General features: G+C 30.4%; 1 protein-coding gene across 5 annotated transcripts in view; it reads left to right on the forward strand.

Annotated features, from left to right (window-relative positions):
• The window catches only part of LOC143238269 (RNA binding protein fox-1 homolog 2-like), a 112,466-nt gene that overhangs the window by 80,816 nt on the left and 8,448 nt on the right, over positions 1-23,202 (forward strand). For 2 of the 5 annotated variants that reach the window (XM_076478357.1, XM_076478358.1), the window contains exons 5-10: positions 1,175-1,267; positions 11,853-11,907; positions 12,123-12,240; positions 13,738-13,810; positions 15,448-15,551; positions 20,273-20,378. In XM_076478357.1, coding sequence (XP_076334472.1) covers positions 1,175-1,267; positions 11,853-11,907; positions 12,123-12,240; positions 13,738-13,810; positions 15,448-15,551; positions 20,273-20,378 — 549 coding nt within the window. Of the gene's footprint in view, positions 1-1,174; positions 1,268-11,852; positions 11,908-12,122; positions 12,241-13,720; positions 13,811-15,447; positions 15,552-20,272; positions 20,379-23,202 lie in introns of all 5 variants that reach the window. The other 3 variants (XR_013020484.1, XR_013020485.1, XM_076478359.1) reach the window with 3 other exon arrangements.

A 23,202-nucleotide genomic window follows, 5' to 3' on the forward strand; every position in this document is an offset into this window, starting at 1 on the left:
ATGCTATAAAAAATATTTTAAAGGAAGTTTTATCACATTTTGAAAATTTTATATATATATATTTTACCGTCAGCTTTTGACTCTGTTTAGAAGGTCATATCTGTCAGTTTTGTAATACATGTTTTTGATTAAAAACATACAAATATTTCGGTGTGTGAAATGGGTAGCTTTTGTGTAATTTAATATTTTAGCTGTGCCAGTATAGAATATGGAACTTTAGGTTATTGGAACACACAGTTTCCTTGTAATAATTTCTCAGATTTACCTAACAAAGCATAGGTTCTTTGAAAAAGTTGCGTATAGATGACCTAATGTTTTTATTTCCTTTCCAGTTGATTGTGACATAGCCTTTATGAGAACCAAATTTGTATATCCATAGTGTATAATCTTCAAGGCAAGTATTGGATGACCACAGAACTTGCAAATACATATAATTTATTCTGACATTTAGGATTATCTCCTCTTTTTTAATGTTTCTCTGTCGTGAAAAATTGGATGAAATCATCATTGAATTTATTAGTTTATATTTTCAACTAACCCTCTTCAACTCTGATATATTTCTAATTATTTTCAGCCTCATCTCAGAAGAACTGCATGAGTGCATGAAGTCATATCAATACTGATGCTTTGAAGTACTGGCATATAATACCTGTTGTAACTTTATAACGTCAAATGAACTCTGTCTCGCAGATTATGACCAACAATGTTTTATTTATCTCCATTTTCAGATGTTTCCAAAGAAAGCTAAAATGTCTTCAGATGGAAAAAGTTTATGATTAGAAATTGTTTCATATTTATTTTTCCACTCAGCTTATTAATTCACTTATTAAAATAGCAGTGAGAAATGTAGAATAAAACAATTAAAGATTATTTAATTTGTGAGAGAAGTCTTGAAGATTTTTATACAGTTCTTTTCATCAAAGCTCCTAACAGCTCTGTACAGAAATTCTCCTTTTTTTAATTTTTAGCAGTCCTAGAAGCTCTGACAGAGAAGACCTATGCACCAAACTGAGAAGTGCTGCATGCCTGAAAGGGCTTAGAAACCCTGACTGATGCCTAAATCAACACTGAGAATTTTAATGTCTCTATAATTTGTCTTTGCAGGGATTCTTCTGTTGAAGTGCACGGATATTAATGCATGATTTTTTTTTTCTTGTTTGTCTTATGCATGCAGGGATTCGGTTTTGTAACTTTCGCAACTAGTGCGGATGCTGATCGCGCACGAGAGCAATTGAACAGCACGGTGGTTGAGGGACGTAAAATAGAGGTGCATGATCTTTATCCTTTGTGATAGCACTTGCTATTCTAACGTTTAGGCTTAGATAGAGTCAGTCAGCAAAGAAATGTCCATCCTGTTTTGATTTGTTTTTCTAATGAGAAGTTTTTCCTGATCCAGTCACAGAGTGTGTATATATATATTTTCATTCTTTAGTCACATGGATAGGGGTGAATGAAAAACTTACAGTATGTTGTGTAACATTATAAATAACCTTTCTTGTGAAAAAGAAGTGTGGCTTTTGGTTTAACTTACTGTATAAAGCTCAGTAAACTTGATGCTTGCTTTAGATTAATTCATTTGTTTTTTTGCATCCAACTGTAATTTCTTTTTCTCAGTTTGTTATGATATTTATGTTCACATGTTTTGGTATTGTTTCAATCAAACCAGCTTTCTTTAGCTGTTCTTTTAATAGTGAATAGAGTGTATGATTTGAATGATGCAGCTGGAGGTTCCATATGTATTTGTATCTTGTATTCACACTTACTGCTCGAAATCTAATCTTCCTTTCACTGGTGTGCCTTGAGTGAACACTGGATAGACATTTCTTGTGCTGGTGGCACTATAAAATTCTCATTACTTACCATTAGTTAAATAGCAATATTGAAGATATGCTTTATGTAAAATGTAAGCACAGCCTTCTTTCCCATCTCTTTTTAAGACAAAAATAAGAAACTTACATTTACATTAACCCCAATTTAATTTTACTTTATTGTGGTATAAAGAATTTTAAAGAGAGAATATTGAGATAATTGTGAAATTAATAGCTTTTTGTGTATTTAAAGCTTTATCTTCAGGATAGACATAACTAGAGCTATAACTTAGCTTGGCCAAAACTTACTGTTGCAATTTTTTTTTGCTTTATTTTTAAATTGTCAGTGAACAAGTAACTAATGTAGCAACATCTCAGCTATTTATTGAGAATTTGAAATCTGTTTTTATTTCAAATGTGTACAAGAATTAGCATTATAAAACCTTTTGTGGTTCAATTGTGTGCCTTTCTTAAGGAAGTAGAATGCTCTATTAGAATATAGTTAGAATACTATATAGGTTTAGTTTTGAAGTATTTTCAGTAATTAATTAAGTTCTGCATTTGTGGACTTTGGATTCCATTTAACTTGGAAATTGATTATTGAATATAGAGGTGAGACTTAAATAGTTGACAGACTGGAACTAATGAGATAAACTTTTGATAACTTAGTTGTAAGAAAATCTTTATAAAATACAAATCTGGTTTTCATTTATTTTACTTTGTATAAAAAGAATAGGTTAGAATAAATGAATACCTAAAGGAGGTTGTTATAATGCTTCACAAAAAAACAAAAAGAAATATAGTGTGACAATGAAACAAAGTTGTCAGTTGTAGGATTAAAGACTATTATGTTTCCAGAATGACAGCTGCTAAACAGCTACTTCATTATCTTCTGTCTCCGTGAAAAGGATTATCTGCGTTAATCACAAATACCCTTAATATTTGGGGGGAAAAACCCAAAAACTTTGTTGTTAATTATTTAGCCTTTCAGTGGGTAGGGACTTTAAGTTTAATGAAAGAGTTCATAATGTGGCAATGGATCCATGATGGGAAAGCAAAGTATAATAATGACAGTGAAGATGTTTCATAAGACAAAAACACATTGTTATGTACAAAAGCTTTAAACATTTTGGAATACACCTATTTTAACTTTAGCAAAATTTGGAAATAAAATTGTAGTTACATTTGTTAATTAATGTTATACTAATTTCAATAATTAATGTACTTAAACTATTCAGTAAAGAAGTAAACAGAAAGAAGTACAGGTCATAGAACATGTTAAGGAAGAACCAAAGTTACATGTGAATGAGATGTTAAGTTATAAATGGCTCAGTGTCAAATGAAGCTATTTAGAATACTTTTAAGTCTAAGGATGTGTGTGAGTCATTAACAGGTTGGTGTTTTTTTTGTCAGTGTTAAACGAAACTATTTAGAATACTTTTAGGTCTAAGGATGTGTATAAGACATTAACAGGTTGGTGTTTTTTTGTCAGTGTTAAATGAAGCTATTTAGAATGCTTTTAGGTCTAAGGATGTGTGTAAGTCGTTAGCAGGTTGGTGTATTTTTTGTCAGTGTTAAATGAAGCTATTTAGAATACTTTTAGGTCTAAGAATGTGTGTAAATCATTAACAGCTTGGTGGTTTGTACTTATGAGGAAGCTCTCTTTAATGCAGGATTCAGGTCCTGAAGACTGTTATAATTATAGAGAAATTTTTTAATAGATTGTTTAGGCAGAATATTCATGATGAAACTTTGTAAAATGGATGGCAACTGCCTGTTGTGGAGACCCAAATGTAGAGTCTTGAAGACGAAAGGCAAAAAAAATTCAAAATGTCGTCCTCTACGCTTGTGTCCCAACAACAGGTAGTTGCCATCCATTCTACAAAGTTTCATTATATAGAAATTGTTATATAAAATGTTGTGATTTCTAGTTTCAGTAAGTGAACATATAGCTGAATGTCTGGGTTCCAGTTATTTTGTCAGTGTAGTTAATTGTAGAAATGTTTGTAGTAGATGTTGATATTGGTAGAAGTGTTTATTGTGTAGGCTAGCTTTAAATGCTAGGTATTAGACTGAGCTGAACTTGGAGGGTTTTTTTTTTATATCAAGGAAGAGAGTTGTTTATTAATTATAAGATTTGTGAGCTATGTTGGTTAGCCGTTATTTAGTAGGTTTTTGTCCAGAAGTGTATTTTGTTTATGTAAAAAAGAGTATTTAGACTAGAGGTTGAAAATTTTCTTTATAAAAGTAACATGACTTGGTTTTATTTAAAGAGGTTGGGATAAAGTTTTTAAAATTAGAGTAAAGGCTGGTAAAAGTCTTTTTTACAGAACACAAGAGTTAGAAAAATGCTCACTTTTTTTTACTAATCTTTGTTATGCCAAGGTAAGGATCCATTTTTAGCCACAACACATTGACTCAGAAAATGATTCTTGAGTTTTTTATTTTCAAAAACTTATTGCTGTCCTATGGGGGGGATGAAGCAACTGAAGATTTTAACCAATACTGTGATATTGGAAAATACAGAGTAATATAGTGTCATTAATATGGATGAATAGTTTTTTTTGTTTGTAATGAAATATGTTGGTAACAAGAACAATGATTTGATTTGTAAATCAAATAGTTAAAAAAAAAAAAGCATTTTCCGCCTAGTCTAATGTCCGGCTAACAACAGAAATCCACTGTTAGCTGTGCTGTATGGGCTCACAAAATGGCTTTGAGTTTTTCAAGTGTAAACCTTTAGCTCATAGCTCTGTCATCTCTTGACTTATTTGAGATCTAATTACAGTTTTGGACTCCAAACCCTCTCTATTGATGTACTTGACTACACCTGAGGTCTCATGGATTAATTTACTCTAATTCTTTCTGAAATTATTTCAATTTGTAGGTAGGCTAGTAGAAATCCTGATGAGTAGTAAAATCAAATCAGGTATACATGTGCTTCATGCTTGGTATTGCTGATGCACAAAAGTACAGCTAATAAAAAAAAAATCCCGTAAGTTAATCTACTGTAATTCTGCCTGAAAGAATTTCAAGTGCAGCAGCTATTTTAGAAATCTCATTTTATTTTTTGTAGTTCAGGTGTGAACTTCATACAGGGTGCTTGGAGTTCGGGAAAGAGAGAATATAGAAATGTAATGAGATGTTTGCAACAGCAGACAGTTATCACCATTGTAGTGTTTATACAGAAAAGAGATGAATTTTGAAATGGTTGAAGTTTTTGTGAATATAAAATATATTTTATCTATCAACCATATTCAACTTTATTATTAGTGTATACTTTAGTTTTTAAGTATAGTTATGGGTGTTACATTTTCAGACTATTTTGTATTTAGTTCTGTTTTATGTGTATAACTTAAAGCTTGTCATATGGTTAAGAGATAAAACCTTGTTTACTTTTTAATTACTTATATATAGTGTGAAATATACACTTCACAGTTTTAAAATCCTAAATAAATGACTCGAAGGGGTAGACAGAAAGGTCCATTTTTCTTTTTTTTTGTTTGTAATGTGTAAAGATGTGTCAAGATTGTCTCTTGCTTATGTATTAGTTATTTTAGGCCAAATGAGAATTATCCAGATAAATACTAACAGTGGGAGTCTTGAAAAATGAACATTTCATGCATAATTAAAACAGTAGTTAGATATCATGCCTGGTGACAACTGTGTGCTTGCTGTGAATGGTTGAGATGGTGTTTGGGATTTTTTGTCCTTTTTTGTTACTTTTTTAAACCAACAGAACCATCTTTGTCTTATATGATGATGAAATGTCATCCAATTATATATAACACATTAAATATTTCTTTCACTATAAAAGTCAAATACCATAGAAGCATAGGTTAAGATCTCTGAAATTGTTTTTTCTTGAAAAATAAAGAGTTACAGGAGTTTCTGATTGTTAAGGGAATTGATAGTGTTGATGCATCAATTTTTTATACTTAATGGTGAGAATAGGGTACACAGATATACATTTTGGCATGGCAGGAGTCATTTTTAACTGAGAAAACTTTATTTTTCTAACAGGATGGTTGACCTTGGGAATGGGTTGCCTTCAGATGTTGTAGTGGCAGTAAATTTAAAAAAGATGAAAAGAAGAAGCATGATAGATATTTGAATGATAAGGGCTAGCTTTGAGTGTTTTATTTAAATTTGTGTTTGTTTGTAAAGTAGATGAGATGACCTAGATTAGCCAATGGGTCCCTTGTTGTCATTAAATTGTATGTGTTACATCAAAGCTACATGTAAGTTTAAAGTGAAATAAATGTAGTTATTTTGCTAACTTAGTTTATTTCTTTAAAGGGCATGAATACATGTAGTATCATATAAAATATTCAGTATCTTAGAATAAGATAGAGATATATGAAAGTTTAATAGGTGGAGTGAATTCATCATTAATTATGTTTATTTTTGATAACCAAGGATAGATGTAAAAAAAAAGAGTTATTATTGTGCATTATAAATGAAAAGTATACACTCATAGCACTATATTTTGTATCCCTGTACTTACAAATTTACCAAATACTCTGTTTTATCCTAATGTTGAGAAGGAATACCACTAGACTCTTGTTGTTTTTTCTCACACTTGAAACTTATGAAATTATACTTGTTATTACTAAACTGTGTTAATTGAATGCTCATTAATTATCTTTTATATCTGTAACTATTGACCACATAAAGACTTACTCTTAAGGTTAGGAAAAACTTGGTAAAATGTACCAAACATGGAGAGTTTATAATTTTATACTGCTTGTCTTTACATGTGGATGTTTTTCAGTTGTTTGGATTATGACAATGTCTTTAAAGTGTGCAACTTTCTTCCCTATTTTATATTTATAATGCTAGACACTGAGATGTTGAAGAAAATAACCATCAAATACAGTTAACTGGACTTCTGTTCTTTTGTAAGATTTGAAACTTGTTCATGTTTTATATCCCACAAACACCCTCTGTGACCTCCTTGAAGGTCCTGACATACAGACTGTTGTAATAAGTAGGAACAAAGTTGTTGGGTTTTTCAATACAAATACATACCAGCACTGTGAATGTTGTCAGTATTATGATATTGAAAGTCTGGTCCACATTTACATTGTTGAAACATTAATTCATGAAATAAGAAACAACAAGGATTACTAACAGTCCATGGCCAGGTGGGTTAAGGCATTCAACTTGTAATCTGAGGGTCACAGGCTCAAATCCTCGTTGCACCAAACATGCTCACCCTTTCAGCCGTGGGGGCATTATAATGTGATGGTCAATCCCACTGTTCAGTGGTAAAAGAGTAGTCTAAGAGTTGGTGATGGGTGATGATGACTAGCTGTCTTCCCTCTAGTCTTACACTGCAAAATTAGGGACAGCTAGTACAGATTGCCCTCATATAGCTTTGTGCGAAATTGAAAAAAAAAAACAAAAAATCATAATTTCAGAGCTCAAAATGTAACAGTTATTCTTGGCAATGGACATACTGAAGTATACGTGTTTAATATGGATAGTAATTTATTGTTTACAAAATACATAAAAATAAAATATTTCTATATAGTGCAGGACTGCATATAATTATTGTAGGTAGAGAGGAATTGTGGGATACTTGTTCAATAACAGTTAAAAAGGTTAAGAAACTTTTAACAAATTTCACTTTGTGGATTTTATTTAGGCAAAATAAAAAAAAAACTTGCACAAGAATACATACTTTAATAGACTATCCTATATTCTGAATACTTGACAAAAGTCCATTTTGAAAAACAACATTTAAAATTATACAAAATGAAATTGGTCAAAATGGAAAAAAAAATTGCTGAAATTTTAATCCTAAAAATTGAAACATTTTAAAAATAAATGTCCTGAATATTTCTCTCTGTGTCTTTTTAGTTATTATAATCCGTATGGTTTTATACTCTACTTTTTGTGAATAATGTTTTCCACCTGTGTTCAATACATACAGTTCAACATATTTATTGCCAAAGCTAACTGTTATATTTTCAGTTTGTAAGTATTATTAACTGTACATAGTTGGGAGCTATAACACTGCTATAGGATGAAACATCACAGTTTTAATAATTTAAAAATGTCATTTATGTTGTAAAGCTGTTAACTATATTAAAACAAGTAATAAAATTCACTTTGTAAATGTGAAATGATATAGGGATTGCAGTGTCAAAAGAGAGTGCAAACAACAATGTAGAGGTGATATCACTATACATGTGTTATCCCTAAATTACTTTCAATCAACAATGTAGCAAAAGTCTGTAATAACAAGACATGTTTTGACTCAACTCAAATTTTCTTGTACGTAAAGTCCTAGCTGGTTAGATATACTACATTGATATCTACTCTGAAACTACCATGATATTATGATAAATAAACTGCTTACCAACAGTGAGGAATGTATAACTTCCAATTTAAGTAATATTAAAGTCAAATATGCATTTTGCAGTGTAATATTGAATTTTAATGTTCAAAGTCATGTAAGAATGATATGCTTATATGCTTATAGCATATCATTCCATATATATTCATGCCTGCAATTTTATTTTTTGGCACTGTCATTTGTATATCATTTTACATTTACAGAATGTTTTTATTACATGTTTTGTGATTTTTTTTCTTCTCCTGACCAAAAGTTAGTGCATTCTATGAATTTGTGTAATATTTAATTTTATGTAAATTGTTTGTTTGTTTTTTTACTTCACTTCATATGTAATATAGGAGTTGGTTCCTTAGAGGCATCAGTTGTATAGTGTACAAAGCATTGAATATCTATATGCTGCAGCCATCTAATGCTCATCTACTATTGGCTGGTAGTTCCTGTTTCAAGCTATATATAAGCTATTTAAAGGAGCACAATATTATTGTGAGAAAGCCAACTTGAAGGTGTAATGATAACAATGTTTATACTAGAATTATAATTTTTTTAAAACTTACTGCTAGTTGTTATGACTAAGTGATGACATCTTGCACTGTCCAGAAACACACACAGTTGATTAGGGTTTAAACTGATGCTAGTGTTAAAGTAGTTGTTATCTCACCTGAAACAACAAAGAAAAAGAAAGATGGCCAATTTGGTGGGTTGGTCACTTTCTGATTTGGTATCTTAGTGATGGTTTTGTGCCTTATTTTGGAACTTTTTGGATAGAGCAGCTCTAAAATGGAAAGTAGCAGCAGCCATCTTTTAAAGTAAAAGTCTGTGATTGTAGATGTCATGAACCAGTAATAGTGGTTCATAATAGGGACCTTGTCCCACCCCTGGGACAGAAATAAGTCTTCAGATTTACAATGCAAAAATCAGGGGTTCAATTCCCCTCGGTGAACACAGCAAATGGACTGATGTGGCTTTGCTATAAGAAACAAACAAACAGTAGGGATCTCGAGGAATAGAACAAAACCCTGATAGAATGTTCAGTGAAAAAACACTTTAAACACTAAAGATTCTGTTCAAACAACACTCTAAGATCTTTATTATTGAATGCTAAGGTTGTATAATATAAAATTGCACATGAAAGCACACGTGTTAGATTTACAAGGAAAAGTAAATCTACTTGAAACGGACTATTTGTAATTCTTATTATTATTCTTGCCAGCCTACAACAAACTTATTTTACAATACTAAACAAGATACTATGAAGTAATAAAATGCTGATTTGTTGCTACTGTATATTACACCAGCTAAAAACATCACAATTCTAGTGTAAGTGATGTTACCATTACTCTTTGAAGTTAGCTTTCTTACAGATATCTTGTGTTCATTTTAAAAACTTGAGTAATAATAGATGAACATTAAGTGACTGTAACATGTCATTGTTCAATGCTTTGTACACTATACAATTGGTATCCTAAGGGAGCCAACCCCAATATTATGTATGAAGTGAAGGAGTAAAAAAAAATAAATCAGTACACATAATATTAAGTTTTATTATATACCATCATAGAATAATTACTTTAAAAGATATGAAGGTTATTTAAAGCATTTTAAAATATATTTTTAGGTAACAGTATGGAGCCAAAATACATCTACAGTATCTCTAATCTTGTTAGCTTACCTTTTTGTGATTCATATTTGTGTTGTTTTTTTAACTCCAAATATTTTATTTATCTCACTTTTATTATGCCTATTGAGAGTATCTACATGTGGAATCTACCAACTCTATGATTAGAAGTAGTTGGATGTATTTTATCCAAGGTATGGGGGATTGGTGCTAATGTCCTCTGCAGTAACAAAAAAAAAAAAGGAACCCTGATGCAGATTTGCAATATTTGTCTTTTAACTTGTGTGAAAAAAGTATAATTAATTAATAATGTTTTTAATATTGAAAACCGTGACCTCAAATGTTGTTGAATTTAGGAAGCCATACATTTGAATTTTTCTTGACTGTGTTTTTCTTGACTCAGTACATAAAAAAATTAAAACTGGGAAATTATGAATAACTAAGTATATACTATAACTTACTGAAATGATAAGTATTTAGTGATTTTTGTATCAATTTCTTATCAAGTGACCGTGATGTACACACATTTATACTTTGGTTTGTTATGTGACACATTAATTGAACTTGTTGTAGTGCTATGAATGAAAATACTTTTGAAGTTAGTTGGATAAAAAAAACATTCTGATTTCGTGATTTTTTGCATAAGTTTTAACAGTATTCAGTATCGTCAAACACGTAATTTAATATTTCTCATTTTCAAAAGCCAGTTCATTTAATACTTACATTTTAGTTTTTTGTCTATTTTAGTCATTCAATACTTTTATCACCACACAGTTGGTTCACATTCTTATTTTCTTTTTAACAGATTGACTTCATTTAGTATTTTTATTACTACACAATTGGCTTAAATTGTTAGGAAAAGTTTTCTGTTTTCTGTTATTCTTATTTTTCATTTATTTGTTTTTGGCCTGACACATCCTGGTGGTTAGGGCATTTGGAATGTGTAGATTATGGGCTAAACGTCTGTCATTGAAAATGCTTTCCCTTTTTAACCATGAGGGAATTAAAAAGTAGCAGTCAATCCCACTATTCATTAGCAAATAATAGCCCAAGGGTTGATGATCAGTGGTGTCTGCTAGCTACTTTTCCTTTAGTTTATCACTTCAAAATTAAGGATGACTAGCAAAGATAATCTTCAAGTAGTTCTATGTAAATTTCAACAGAGCAAACAGACAAACCCACTTTTTCTTTCTTCACAAGATTTAAAAGTAAATTAAAGTATATGCTTTTCTTCAGATGGTGAAAGGAGGCTGGCTACTTAATATGTGTAAAGTTAAAATACTGAAAAACAGCAGTGACTTCCATTTAATGATTTCTGTTTTAAACTTATAAAACAAACTTTCAAATTGTTTAATGGTTTTTATATATTTAGTTGTAAAAAATGAATTCAGTATGAATATCTCATAATCAGTTAAGTAAAGTGAAAGATGATAATTGTATAGTGATATTAAACAGTAGATTAAAAGTATGCAAAAATGTTAGGTTGTAAAGTTTAGTGGTAAAAGTTGAATTATCTTGATGGGATGTTCCAGAATACCATAATTTTTATTCTGATTTAATGAGTCATCTTAGTAGTAAGTTAATCATTTATATATAATACTGGACAATATTTTATATTATAATTTTGAGTATATTTCACTTTGATAGTCAAGTTTATTTTATTGTGGTTTATTATAATTTACCTTATTCAGCATGTTAATATCATAAAAATAATAATTAATAATCTTGCTACAAAGAGAATTCAAACCATATTCCAGTTTACCATACTACAACTCAGCTAAATATTTCTATTAACTATATATATAGGAAAAGATAATTTAATATTTTTGCATGAAAATTATAAAAAAAAACTATAAAGAACTTATGAAGAGTTAATGAATTATTGAATAATTAACTAAAAACATTTAAAGAATACATGATTGAAATAAGTTTTTTTAACTTGCAGAATAAATAATAATAATATGATTATTAATTGCTGTAGTAGTTGTGTAATATTTTTATTTGATAGGTTATATGGATATACATATTATTTTGTATTAAAAATATTATTTTTATGTGACATCAGGTAAATAATGCTACAGCAAGAACTCAAACCAAGAAATCTCCAACCATCCCAAATGGTTAGTATTTGGTGTCATGTAGTTGTTCTGTGTGTTTGTTTTTATATCAACTCACTAGAGTAACTTTATTTTTCTGTTAAAATGGAACTTTTTACGACTTAACATGATACTTTCTGTTACAAAATCAATGCACAAACTAAATATTTAGATATATATATCATTTGCTCAATATGTTTATAGTTTCATTTAAGATCTTATTTTATGTGGGCTAATAGTTGCAGCCTTGCGTGGAGTAGCAATCCAGAGGGGTCGTGCACGTGGTGTTTTTGCCAGACATCCTTCTCCACTTACAGCTGCAGCAGCTGCTGCTACAGCTCTGCATGGTTATGCTCCGTAAGTACAGAAGATTTAGTCACCACTATATTTGGCTGTGTTTGTATCTCTCTATATTTTTTTTTCTTTATTATTATTTCAAAAATCACTGTTAAAGTAATGGGCTTATTCTTCATATTATATATAGTAGTAGTTTTTAGTAAATAGGTTGAGTAATATGGTTTTCAGACTCTCCAACAAGTCACAGTAGGTGTCTATGACTTGTTGGAGATAAGTTGAAAAATAAATCAACAACACACACTCCATTTGTTTTCGTAATAATATATCCATATATTTTCAAACTACTTAAACATATGTACAACAAACTATTTACACAAAAGGTATCATAAACACTACATATATAGTCATTTTCTTCTTGTCAAAAGTCCACTTAGGTCTATTCAGCTGCTTTAGAATTTCAGTTGGCATGCTGAACTACTTTTCTCTATTTCTTTCATACTAGTATTCTATGTATACTTCACTTTAAGACTGTAGTGTGTTGAATACTGCTCTTCCAGCAATCATCTGGTTTTAGAACTTCATATATTGCCTGTTCCTTTTGTCAGAGTTCACTCAAGCTGGTTCAATTACCTTATAACTCACTTTGATGGAATAAACTATGCTTCTTATCTCTTTTAAAATTGTTAGTTTTACTTTAACATATTAATCATTAGATGTGTATGAACTGTCAGGCCTTTTGTTCCTTGGCAGTTAACTTTAGATTTAACTTTTCTTTGGCTACATGTTTACTTTCTGTGACTCCACTTTCTCATTTTCTCTGTCTGACTGTTGTTCCCACATGTCTCACACTGTTTATCACTTTATTATGTTTTTATTTATCACTTCATCCTCTGCTTGTTAATGATGGTGATCTAGGAAGGTCAAAACGTTGTTCTCTGCTTTATTAGTAAAAATGTTAATACCCATATCAGCCATTCTGAGATACATTTTTTTTATTTCAAGTGGGTTTCTTGTCATCAAGAATAATGGATTTAATTTTTAATTCATGGGTATGTGTAACAGCAAGTACATACCAGCCATTTTTACATATATAACTACATACTTGTTTAAAGTCTTTATCATAAATTTGATACATATCTAATATTTCTTGGATATTTCTGAAGGAGAATGTTTAATGAACAGCTAGAACGTTGTCAGAATAACTTTCACTGTGAAAATGTTTATTATAATCATTATATTATGAAAATTAATATCTTAGTACAGAAAAAAAAAAAACAATAAAAGTTTGAAATATCTTCAGTTGCATATTAACTAAAGTTCCCAGAAAATAAAGGTAAACATATTTTATTATTTGCAAACTCCATTACTACAGTACCTTACTGCTTCCTAAAGTAAGTTATTACATATAACGTGAGTATAACCTCAGTTATCTTATAAATTTTGTTTATTATATGCATAAATATTACATGTATTTATCATGCAATTAAAATCACCTAGAACACTTTGGAAGATTTGAAACCAAATTGTTTTTCTCTGCCAGTTCCTTCTCTGTTTCAGACTCATTTCTCCAGCTAGTATCTATCAAGATCCTTTTCTGGCTTATGCAGGAGCTGAAAGATATCAGTTACCTGTAAGTACATTTAACCTGTTATGTAGTTGTCTTTTAACTTACTCTAAAATAATTGGGCATTTATATAACTTTAGTGTACAGAACAGGTTATTTGAAACATAGACCATTGTTACTTGTAATAAATAAATAAAATAACTAATAACAGTTTTTACAATGTAATATTTTCCACTGATTATAAAGTTTGAAAATTTCATTTTTCTTGTGCATTTAAAAATTTTTATCTTTTCACTTTTTTTTTTCCAGTAACTAGGAACTGTTAGTCAAGTAATGGGAAAACAAAAGTAGCAAACAGTAGTCATTGGAAAGCACTATTTTTACATGTTAGATATTGACCAACAACTTGTAATACTAACTATGTGTAAAATATTTTACTTACATTAAAAATATACATATACTGAGTGTCCAAAAGTAGTTATGCAGTTACGTATGGACTTTTCACTTGTGGGGAGTACTCGAGGATAAAGTGTACAGAAGTCATGGAATATTGATGGAGTGAAAGGTTACATCACAGACTCATTTACAGAACTTGATGGACAGACAGATGGTGTGAACAGTGATGGGTTTCAATTTGAACACCTGTGGGATAAATTTTCCATAATTTTGTGTCTTGTATAAAGTGCCATTAAATAAATTATCAATCATCAACTGTATACTTTAACCCTTAAACAGCGGGAATGTTCTAGGTAGCAGAATCAGTTGATGATAACTGCTATTTAAGGGTTGATTCAATTACTTTAAATACACTATCAATAATCAACAGTGTACATAATTTTGGGCCACTTTGTATATGTATATATATGTGCATATGTCTTTTAGCCTTAAACTTTTAAAACAAAAGCATTTAATACATTTTTATTTTATATATCTAGAATACAAATTTAAACATCAATCTAACAACTAGCAGCATTGAAATAGAAAGACACTAATTGAAATAGTAGTGCAAAAGAAACTGCAAATTGAAAACATCTTTGTTAAGGTTTTGACTGACTATTGTGTGTAGCACCTACAGATATCAAATCAATAGACTGTAGTAATAGCTAATGTGGTTTCTTAAGCTGGTTACACAGCAGTACTCCTTAGGTTACCTACCTCAGTAAAAGGAAAGTACAAGTTGAAAAAGAAACCTTTCACATTCTCTGAACATAATCGTAAATATAATGTTGTTTGTAACAGTCATATCTAATGAGGTATTTGCTGTTACTCACTCTGTACCAGTTATATAAAGGTTTTGATACAAGATGAAAATCACATATATTTTAGTGTAGCAGATGCTAGATACTATTGCAGATAATTCTACACAAGCTGTAGAGTAAAGTTAGTGTTATAAAAAACATTTTTACAGGATAAAGTAAAACTGTAAAAATTTGAAAGCTTGAAACAAATATAACTGTTAAAACCATTTAAAATCAGGCAATGGCTGATGCCTCCTTAATTAAGCAAGTGTCATTCACTAGAATGTATAAGCAATTATATGAAACTGTCTATCAAAGAAATGCATGTGCATGACGGTGACCTGAAAACAATTTGAGATTTATTTATTTTTGATTATTCACTCAACTAACTGAAAGTAATTAGACTTCAGAAACAAAATCATGTATAGTAGATGTGTTGATGACTGTTTATGTTTCATCCCACAGGCCACTTATGCAGCTACTGCAGCTTATACGGCAGCTGCAGCTCGAAGTTACGCTGCTGCAGCCGCAGCTGCCCAGCCAGTTGCTACATATGCAGCAGTAGCAGGGTAAGTTCTGAATACATTATACATGCAACTATCTCAACAATACTACACATGTTGGGAAACAATATAAGAAATTCTAGTTTAATACAACAATTCTACATGTAATTGTCTCAACAATACTACACATGTTGGGAAACAACATAAGAAATTCTAGTTTAATACAACAATTCTACATGTAATTGTCTCAACAATACTACACATGCTGGGAAAAAACATAAAAAATTCTAGTTTAATTACAACAATTCTACATGTAATTATCTCAACAATACAACATATCTTGCAAAACAACACAATAAAGTGTAGCTCAATACAACAATTCTACATGTAATTGTCTCAACAATACTACACATGTTGCAAAACAACATAAGAAATTCTAGTTCAATACAACAATTCTACATGTAATTGTCTCAACAATACTACACATGTTGCAAAACAACATAAGAAATTCTAGTTCAATACAACAATTCTACATGTAATTGTCTCAAAAATACTACACATGTTGCAAAACAACATAAGAACTTCTAGTTTAATACAACAATTCTACACAAGTTGGGAAACGATATAAGAAATTCTAGTTCAATACAACAATTCTACATGTAATTATCTCAACAATACTACACATGTTGGGAAAAAACATAAGAAATTCTAGTTTAATACAACAATTCACCATGCAATTATCTCAAGAATACTACATATCTTGCAAAAAAACACAATAAAGTCTAGCTCAATACAGTTCTACGTATAATTAACTTAACAATATGACAGCCATTTTGAAACAACACAATAAAATCTGGTTGAATACAAGGAGTGTGTGAGAAAAAAGAAACACCTGTGCATAAACTAAATAATAAAAATAATTTTTTGAAAGACAATGTAATAATTTTGTAATTATTTGTAATTTTGACCTCTAATAATTTTGTAAGTCAGGTTTTAAGTATTAGATAAACAAAGCTTGTAAAACACTTATTAAATAATTGGAGAAAGTATGACAAGTGTAAAGGTATGTAGTGAAATATTTAGAAGGAAGTTGTTTTACTTTAATTATGTGTTCAATCACTTCTGAAATGAAAAGATATACCAATTAACATGCAAAAGTGTTGATAATTACAACCACAAGAACTGGGCTAGTAAGTATCACTGAAGAAAGTGAAAACATTAGCACAATAGAGTTAAAATGTAATAACAAAAATTATTTAATTCTTGATATCTTCTTGCTTACACATTTTGCTGTAAAACTTGTGAACTTAATGCGAGAACAGATGCAAACAATATCAAATATTGATAAGTGTATATATATATTAGCTGTTCAATGTTTATTGTGTATTGAGAATCTCAGGTAATGAGTTAGAAATACTTGTTTTTCTTGTATTGATTTTAAGACCTTTGTAACGTAGAAACACTAATCACTATGCTTTGTTAGTTCACTAATCATTACACTTTGTTAGTTCACTAATCATTACACTTTGTTAGTTCACTAATCACTATGCTTTGTTAGTTCACTAATCACTATGCTTTGTTAGTTCACTAATCATTACACTTTGTTAGTTCACTAATCACTACACTTTGTTTTTTCACTGATCATTACACTTTGTTAGTTCACTGATCATTACACTTTGTTAGTTTACTAATCACTACTCTTTGTTAGTTCACTAATCATTACTCTTTGTTAGTTCACTAATCATTACTCTTTGTTAGTTCACTAATCATTACTCTTTGTTAGTTCACTAATCATTACTCTTTGTTAGTTCTCTAATCACTACTCTTTGTTTTTTCACTGATCATTACACTTTGTTAGTTCACTGATCATTACTCTTTGTTAGTTCATTAATCACTACTCTTTGTTAGTTCACTAATCATTACTCTTTGTTAGTTCACTAATCACTACTCTTTGTTAGTTCACTAATCATTACTCTTTGTTAGTTCACTGATCATTACACTTTGTTAGTTTACTAGTCACTACTCGTTGTTAGTTCACTAATCATGACTCTTTGTTAGTTCACTAATCATTACTCTTTGTTAGTTCACTGGTCACTACTCTTTGTTAGTTCAATAATCATTACACTTTGTTAGTTCACTAATCACTATGCTTTGTTAGTTCACTAATCATTACTCTTTGTTAGTTCTCTAATCACTACACTTTGTTAGTTCACTAATCATTACACTTTGTTAGTTCACTAATCACTATGCTTTGTTAGTTCACTAATCATTACTCTTTGTTAGTTCTCTAATCACTACACTTTGTTAGTTCACTAATCATTACACTTTGTTAGTTCACTAATCATTACACTTTGTTTTTTCACTGATCATTACACTTTGTTAGTTCACTAATCACTACTCTTTGTTAGTTCACTAATCACTATGCTTTGTTAGTTCACTAATCATTACACTTTGTTAGTTCACTAATCACTACTCTTTGTTAGTTCACTAATCATTACTCTTTGTTAGTTCACTGATCATTACACTTTGTTAGTTTACTAGTCACTACTCGTTGTTAGTTCACTAATCATGACTCTTTGTTAGTTCACTAATCATTACTCTTTGTTAGTTCACTGGTCACTACTCTTTGTTAGTTCAATAATCATTACTCTTTGTTAGTTCACTAATCATTACTCTTTGTTAGTTCATTAATCACTACTCTTTGTTAGTTCATTAATCACTACTCTTTGTTAGTTCACTAATCATTACTCTTTGTTAGTTCACTAATCACTACTCTTTGTTAGTTCACTAATCACTACTCTTTGTTAGTTCACTAATCACTACTCTTTGTTAGTTCACTAATCACTACACTTTGTTAGTTCACTAATCACTACACTTTGTTAGTTCTCTAATTACTACACTTTGTTAGTTCACTAATCACTACACTTTGTTAGTTCACTAATCACTACTCTTTGTTAGTTCACTAATCACTACTCTTTGTTAGTTCACTAATTATTACTCTTTGTTAGTTCTCTAATCACTACACTTTGTTAGTTCTCTAATCACTACACTTTGTTAGTTCACTAATCACTACACTTTGTTAGTTCACTAATCACTACACTTTGTTGGTTCTCTAATCAAACCCTTTATTTGTTCACTGATCACATTTCAAGAAATGCTAATGCTTTTACTTTCTCAAGGCGGGCTACATCTTTTTATAAATAAAACCAATTAATTGTAACATCTTTTAACTTTATCCATTCTGAAATACTATTCCAAAAATTGTAATTTCAAGTTTTTAAGGTGATTTATTATGTTCGCTACTGTGCAGCAATTTAATGTGAAGAGCTCAATAGTGACAAATGACACTTTTCTTCACTTCATCTATACAGTGTATAGGTTTTTCTCATACTGACTATAAAGCACATTCTCACCAAGAGTGTGTTGGACTGCTTCTTTAGTTGGTTAAATATATGATTCAATAGTTTAGCTAATTCATCTAAAATTAAAAAATAATTCACATATATGGGAATTATCTGTGTATTCAGAAAACACATGAAGCAGGACTGTTGTTACATTTATGTTAGAGATTTCTTGGTCCTTACTGACAGATATCAGCATTGTAACTTCTATGTTAACATACAAAATGTTCTGAATAAATATAACTCACCAAACTAAACCATGGAATTGTGGGATTGTTCTCAAAGAACCCTTACATCAGTAAGGTCTCTATAATAGCATGTCTTTGTTAACAGCATAGTTTAGGTATAAGTAAAAACAAACAAGCAAAAATTAACAACACAAAATGCTGAAAAAACAAATATTAATCAGTTAAATTCCACAGTTCTGACTCTGCATTAATCATTTATTGTCAAACTTTTATATAAAAATATGCTTTTATCAAGCCAGAGATATCTTCATCTCTTTGTTATTAATAGGGGGATTTTGAAATGTTAGGCTTAACGTTTTACCTTTATTAACGGTTAGCTTATCTGCTGTTATCTGTATTAGGTTGTTATAATGTAGCTGCACTACTACCACACAGTATATATTAAGTGTTTAGTTCTGTTTTTTAAAAATTGTGTTTAGTTCAAACATTTCAAGCTTAGTTGATGTGCAGAAGTTATGTTCTGATAAAATCTTGAAAGTATGACTGTACTTACAGTATTACTTAGGAGTATTTCACCTAATTATTGGCTAAAAGTAACCTTGCTTCTTGACTGATAACCAAACCCAAAGTGTGGATAACATGAAGTAGTGTGTATGTGTGTGTGCAGAAATCTTAATAACTTTATGGACTTAATTATTCAAAAATAAAGTGTGCACATGTGAATAGCCTATTTTAAGAGTGTGACATACACTCTCCAGTATGATCATACATACCTACATGTGTAGACTTACTTATGAAACCATAACAGTAACATTTGTTCAAGCCTCAGTATTTATGCATTGAAGAGTACATTGGGTTGAACTGGAGTTTACATGGAAAATGTAATTTATACTCTAATGTTGCTTATTTCATTGAAATATAAAACTGTAATTTAAGTATTTATGTAAAGGTTGTGGTGATTGGATATTAATTATAGTGTTTACTAGCCAGTATCATTGCCAGTGTCTAGTTTCTTTATTAGTTTTTATTACAATAATAAATCAATAAATGTAAACTAGTAACTAATTATTGTTTAGCTTTGGGCATTCATATAAGCTTCTAATTATGACACAGTTTGTGAACTGGTTTTTAATATTCTTACTTTACAAATTTTAATACTTACATATTTATGTACATATTTTGTTTTTCCTTTCCTTAGATCCCCATCCCTCTACTATGCATATGGTAGAGAGTTTACAGATCCATACATAGGGCACAGTATTGGCCCAGTTGCTGGATATGGGGTGAGCTCAGCTTTGAATAAGGTAGACATTTTTCAGTTAAGTTATAGATGCCTTTACAGCATTGCAAATTGTTTAAAAGTACTTCATTAGCTTGTCACTGATTCTGACAGTTCCAGTTATCAAAAATACATCTTAAATAATTTTTTTATTAATTCTTTTACAAATTAAATGTGATATGAACACTTGTATTAAATATATATATATATGTTTTTAATACTATGAATATCCAAAGTTTTACAGTTTCAATAACATGCTAATTCTATATTTCATCATTCTGAAACTTTAATAAATGAACTGTACTACTTTGTTTATTAACCTGGGTTGAAGCATATTAACCCTATTTACATGGGTGGGGTTAAAGTTTATATGTCACAATCCTTTTCAGAATGCCAATCTCAGCATAGTGTTATGTACTTCATGTCAGAGTTATCAACTATAATTTACTCTACATTGCCAATGCAGTGAATGTTTATAGAAGAAGAGAGTACAAATCAGATATAATGTGCAGGGATACTGAACAAAGTGTAGATATCCATTTTAGAGGTTCTAGAGGTTATGCAAATATAATATGTAAATTGTATGATGAACAAAGGTATTGTTATTATTCACGTGAATATCGATCAACTTGTCAGACTCTTTAGTAAGACTGATGTGGGCAGTTCGCAAACACATTTGAGTAAAAATACATTTGTAACACATCAGGTTTTTTGTGTGCAACAGAATAGAAGGTCGTGGCATTTTTTGTAGATACAGATTCAGTGAACTGACCCTGTACACATTTGGTTTATGAATAGACTTCGCATGTAGTTCCTGTTGATCACCGTACCATTCAAGGATTTTAAACTGTTTTCTACTTGTAGGGTTATTATACTTGTTCAGTTCATGGTTCTTAATGCTGGAAAGTGACAGGTTTTAAAATTGCACATTATTGTATGTGAACTAATAACCATCTGGTGATGGATCCAACATAACGAAGAACATTTATATTCACATACCATATTTTAAGCTTTGAATGTTGGTATTTGATTCTTAAACCTGAAGAGATGTTGTAGGCTTAAAGACACATCACAGTTAAACCTGCAGTTAAGTGCAGTTGCATAACTTATATTCTAAGAACCCTGTAAGTGGCAATACTAAAGAAATTCTCTGTTTACCAATATTTTAATTTCATTATGTATGATGTAAATAGTCATAAATAATGTGGCTTATAATGCCTATTGGAAAGGTATTTTTAAAATAAGAATGAGTACTTTATAGAAAATTTCATACTACTTGCTTAGTACATATGCTTGGTGAGCTAATGCTTCACAGACTGCTCTGAACTTTGCCAAAATTCCATCTTGTATTTTTTTCTCTTACCCTTTCTTGTCAACATACTATAGAATTGGACGTTTTTTTGTGCCAACATTTTTTGCCAGTAAGATTTTAATATCAATATTTCATTCAGATTGGAGTAACGTGCTGTCTGTTTATTGTACAGGTAACATCACAAGTTATCAATTTCAGCTGATATCATATGAGTGTTAGTTCAACAGTTAATAAAATAACTAAGATTCTGGAATACTTAGTGGAGGACATTGCACAAAAGGGTACAAAAACTATTAATGCTGTTAGATGTCATAATCATGTCTGCTTAGCTTTAGTTAACATTGTTTTTAGGAAATTATGATAGTAGTCCAGGTTTCATCCCTATATCACTTTCCCGAACAAGGAATCATTAAGCTGAGTAAGAATAGAAAATAACACATAATTATTTATTAAATCCAGATATAATGTTTTAGCTTAACTTCTGTACAGTCACATCATCTTAAGAATGTGTAAATTAAACTTATTCTTCTCCACTGCAGTTTTCTAAACTGTCTGGTCTTGGCTTTTGTTCAGATGCTGTAGACAGTTTAGTCTGAAATTATTACTGACATTTCAAAACTTTACTCAAGAAATTACCTGTTGATTATCACCATGGACACCAAGTTTCAGTTAAATTTTTAGACATTTGGCTATCCATGGCAGAGATTATTTTGGTTTGTTTTAAATTTTGCACAAAGCTACATGTGAAGGCTATCTACCTGCACTAGCCATCCTTAATTTAGCAGTGATAGGTTAGGGTGAAAGTAGCTAGTCAACACCACTTATCACCAACTTTTTTATCAAAGAATAGTGGGATAGACTGTAACATTATAACACATGGCTGAAAGGGCAAGCATGTTTGGTGTGATGGGGATTAAAACCTGCAAGTTGTGAATCCAGTGCCTTAACCATCAAGCCATGTCAGGTCTCCATGGCAAAAATATGAGTGCAGAGTAAAAGCTATATTTTGTGACATTTGTTTCAAAATGTAAGTGGTTAATTCATTGATTCACAACTGGATGTGACATGCTTAAGAAAGAGATAGTTTTTGTTTTTTTCTTTTACTTTTTACACCAAAATGTTTTAAAATCAAAATTTTTACTGTCTTATTCATGTGTGTTGTAAATACCCTATTTTATCTATATGAATGCATGCACATCACAAATTCAGTATTGAAAAATTAGTTTTAAGTTGGTTCTTGGTTTTGAAAATTTGCAACAGATTTCTAAAACTTTAATTTTTTTTTGACAGAGCAACCCCTATATTTTACTCTTTGGTGTGTATTCCTGTACATGGTGAGAGGACCTCCCAGAGAAGGTTCTGTTCTTTCAGTTTACCTTCTCTGGGATCTGAACATCTACCCATGTGTTTGCTGTGTGTGGTGACCTGTAAAGGGGAGGAGAGGATCTTGGTGGTTGAGGGGCCCAACGATAACACACCACTTTGGCCTTGAATTCCTCTAGATGGGCAGCTTTGGTGTGGTCTCCCAGGGTCATTT

The sequence above is a fragment of the Tachypleus tridentatus genome, chromosome 13, assembly GCF_004210375.1.
Source record: "Tachypleus tridentatus isolate NWPU-2018 chromosome 13, ASM421037v1, whole genome shotgun sequence".
NCBI classification, from domain to species: Eukaryota; Metazoa; Arthropoda; class Merostomata; order Xiphosura; family Limulidae; genus Tachypleus; species Tachypleus tridentatus.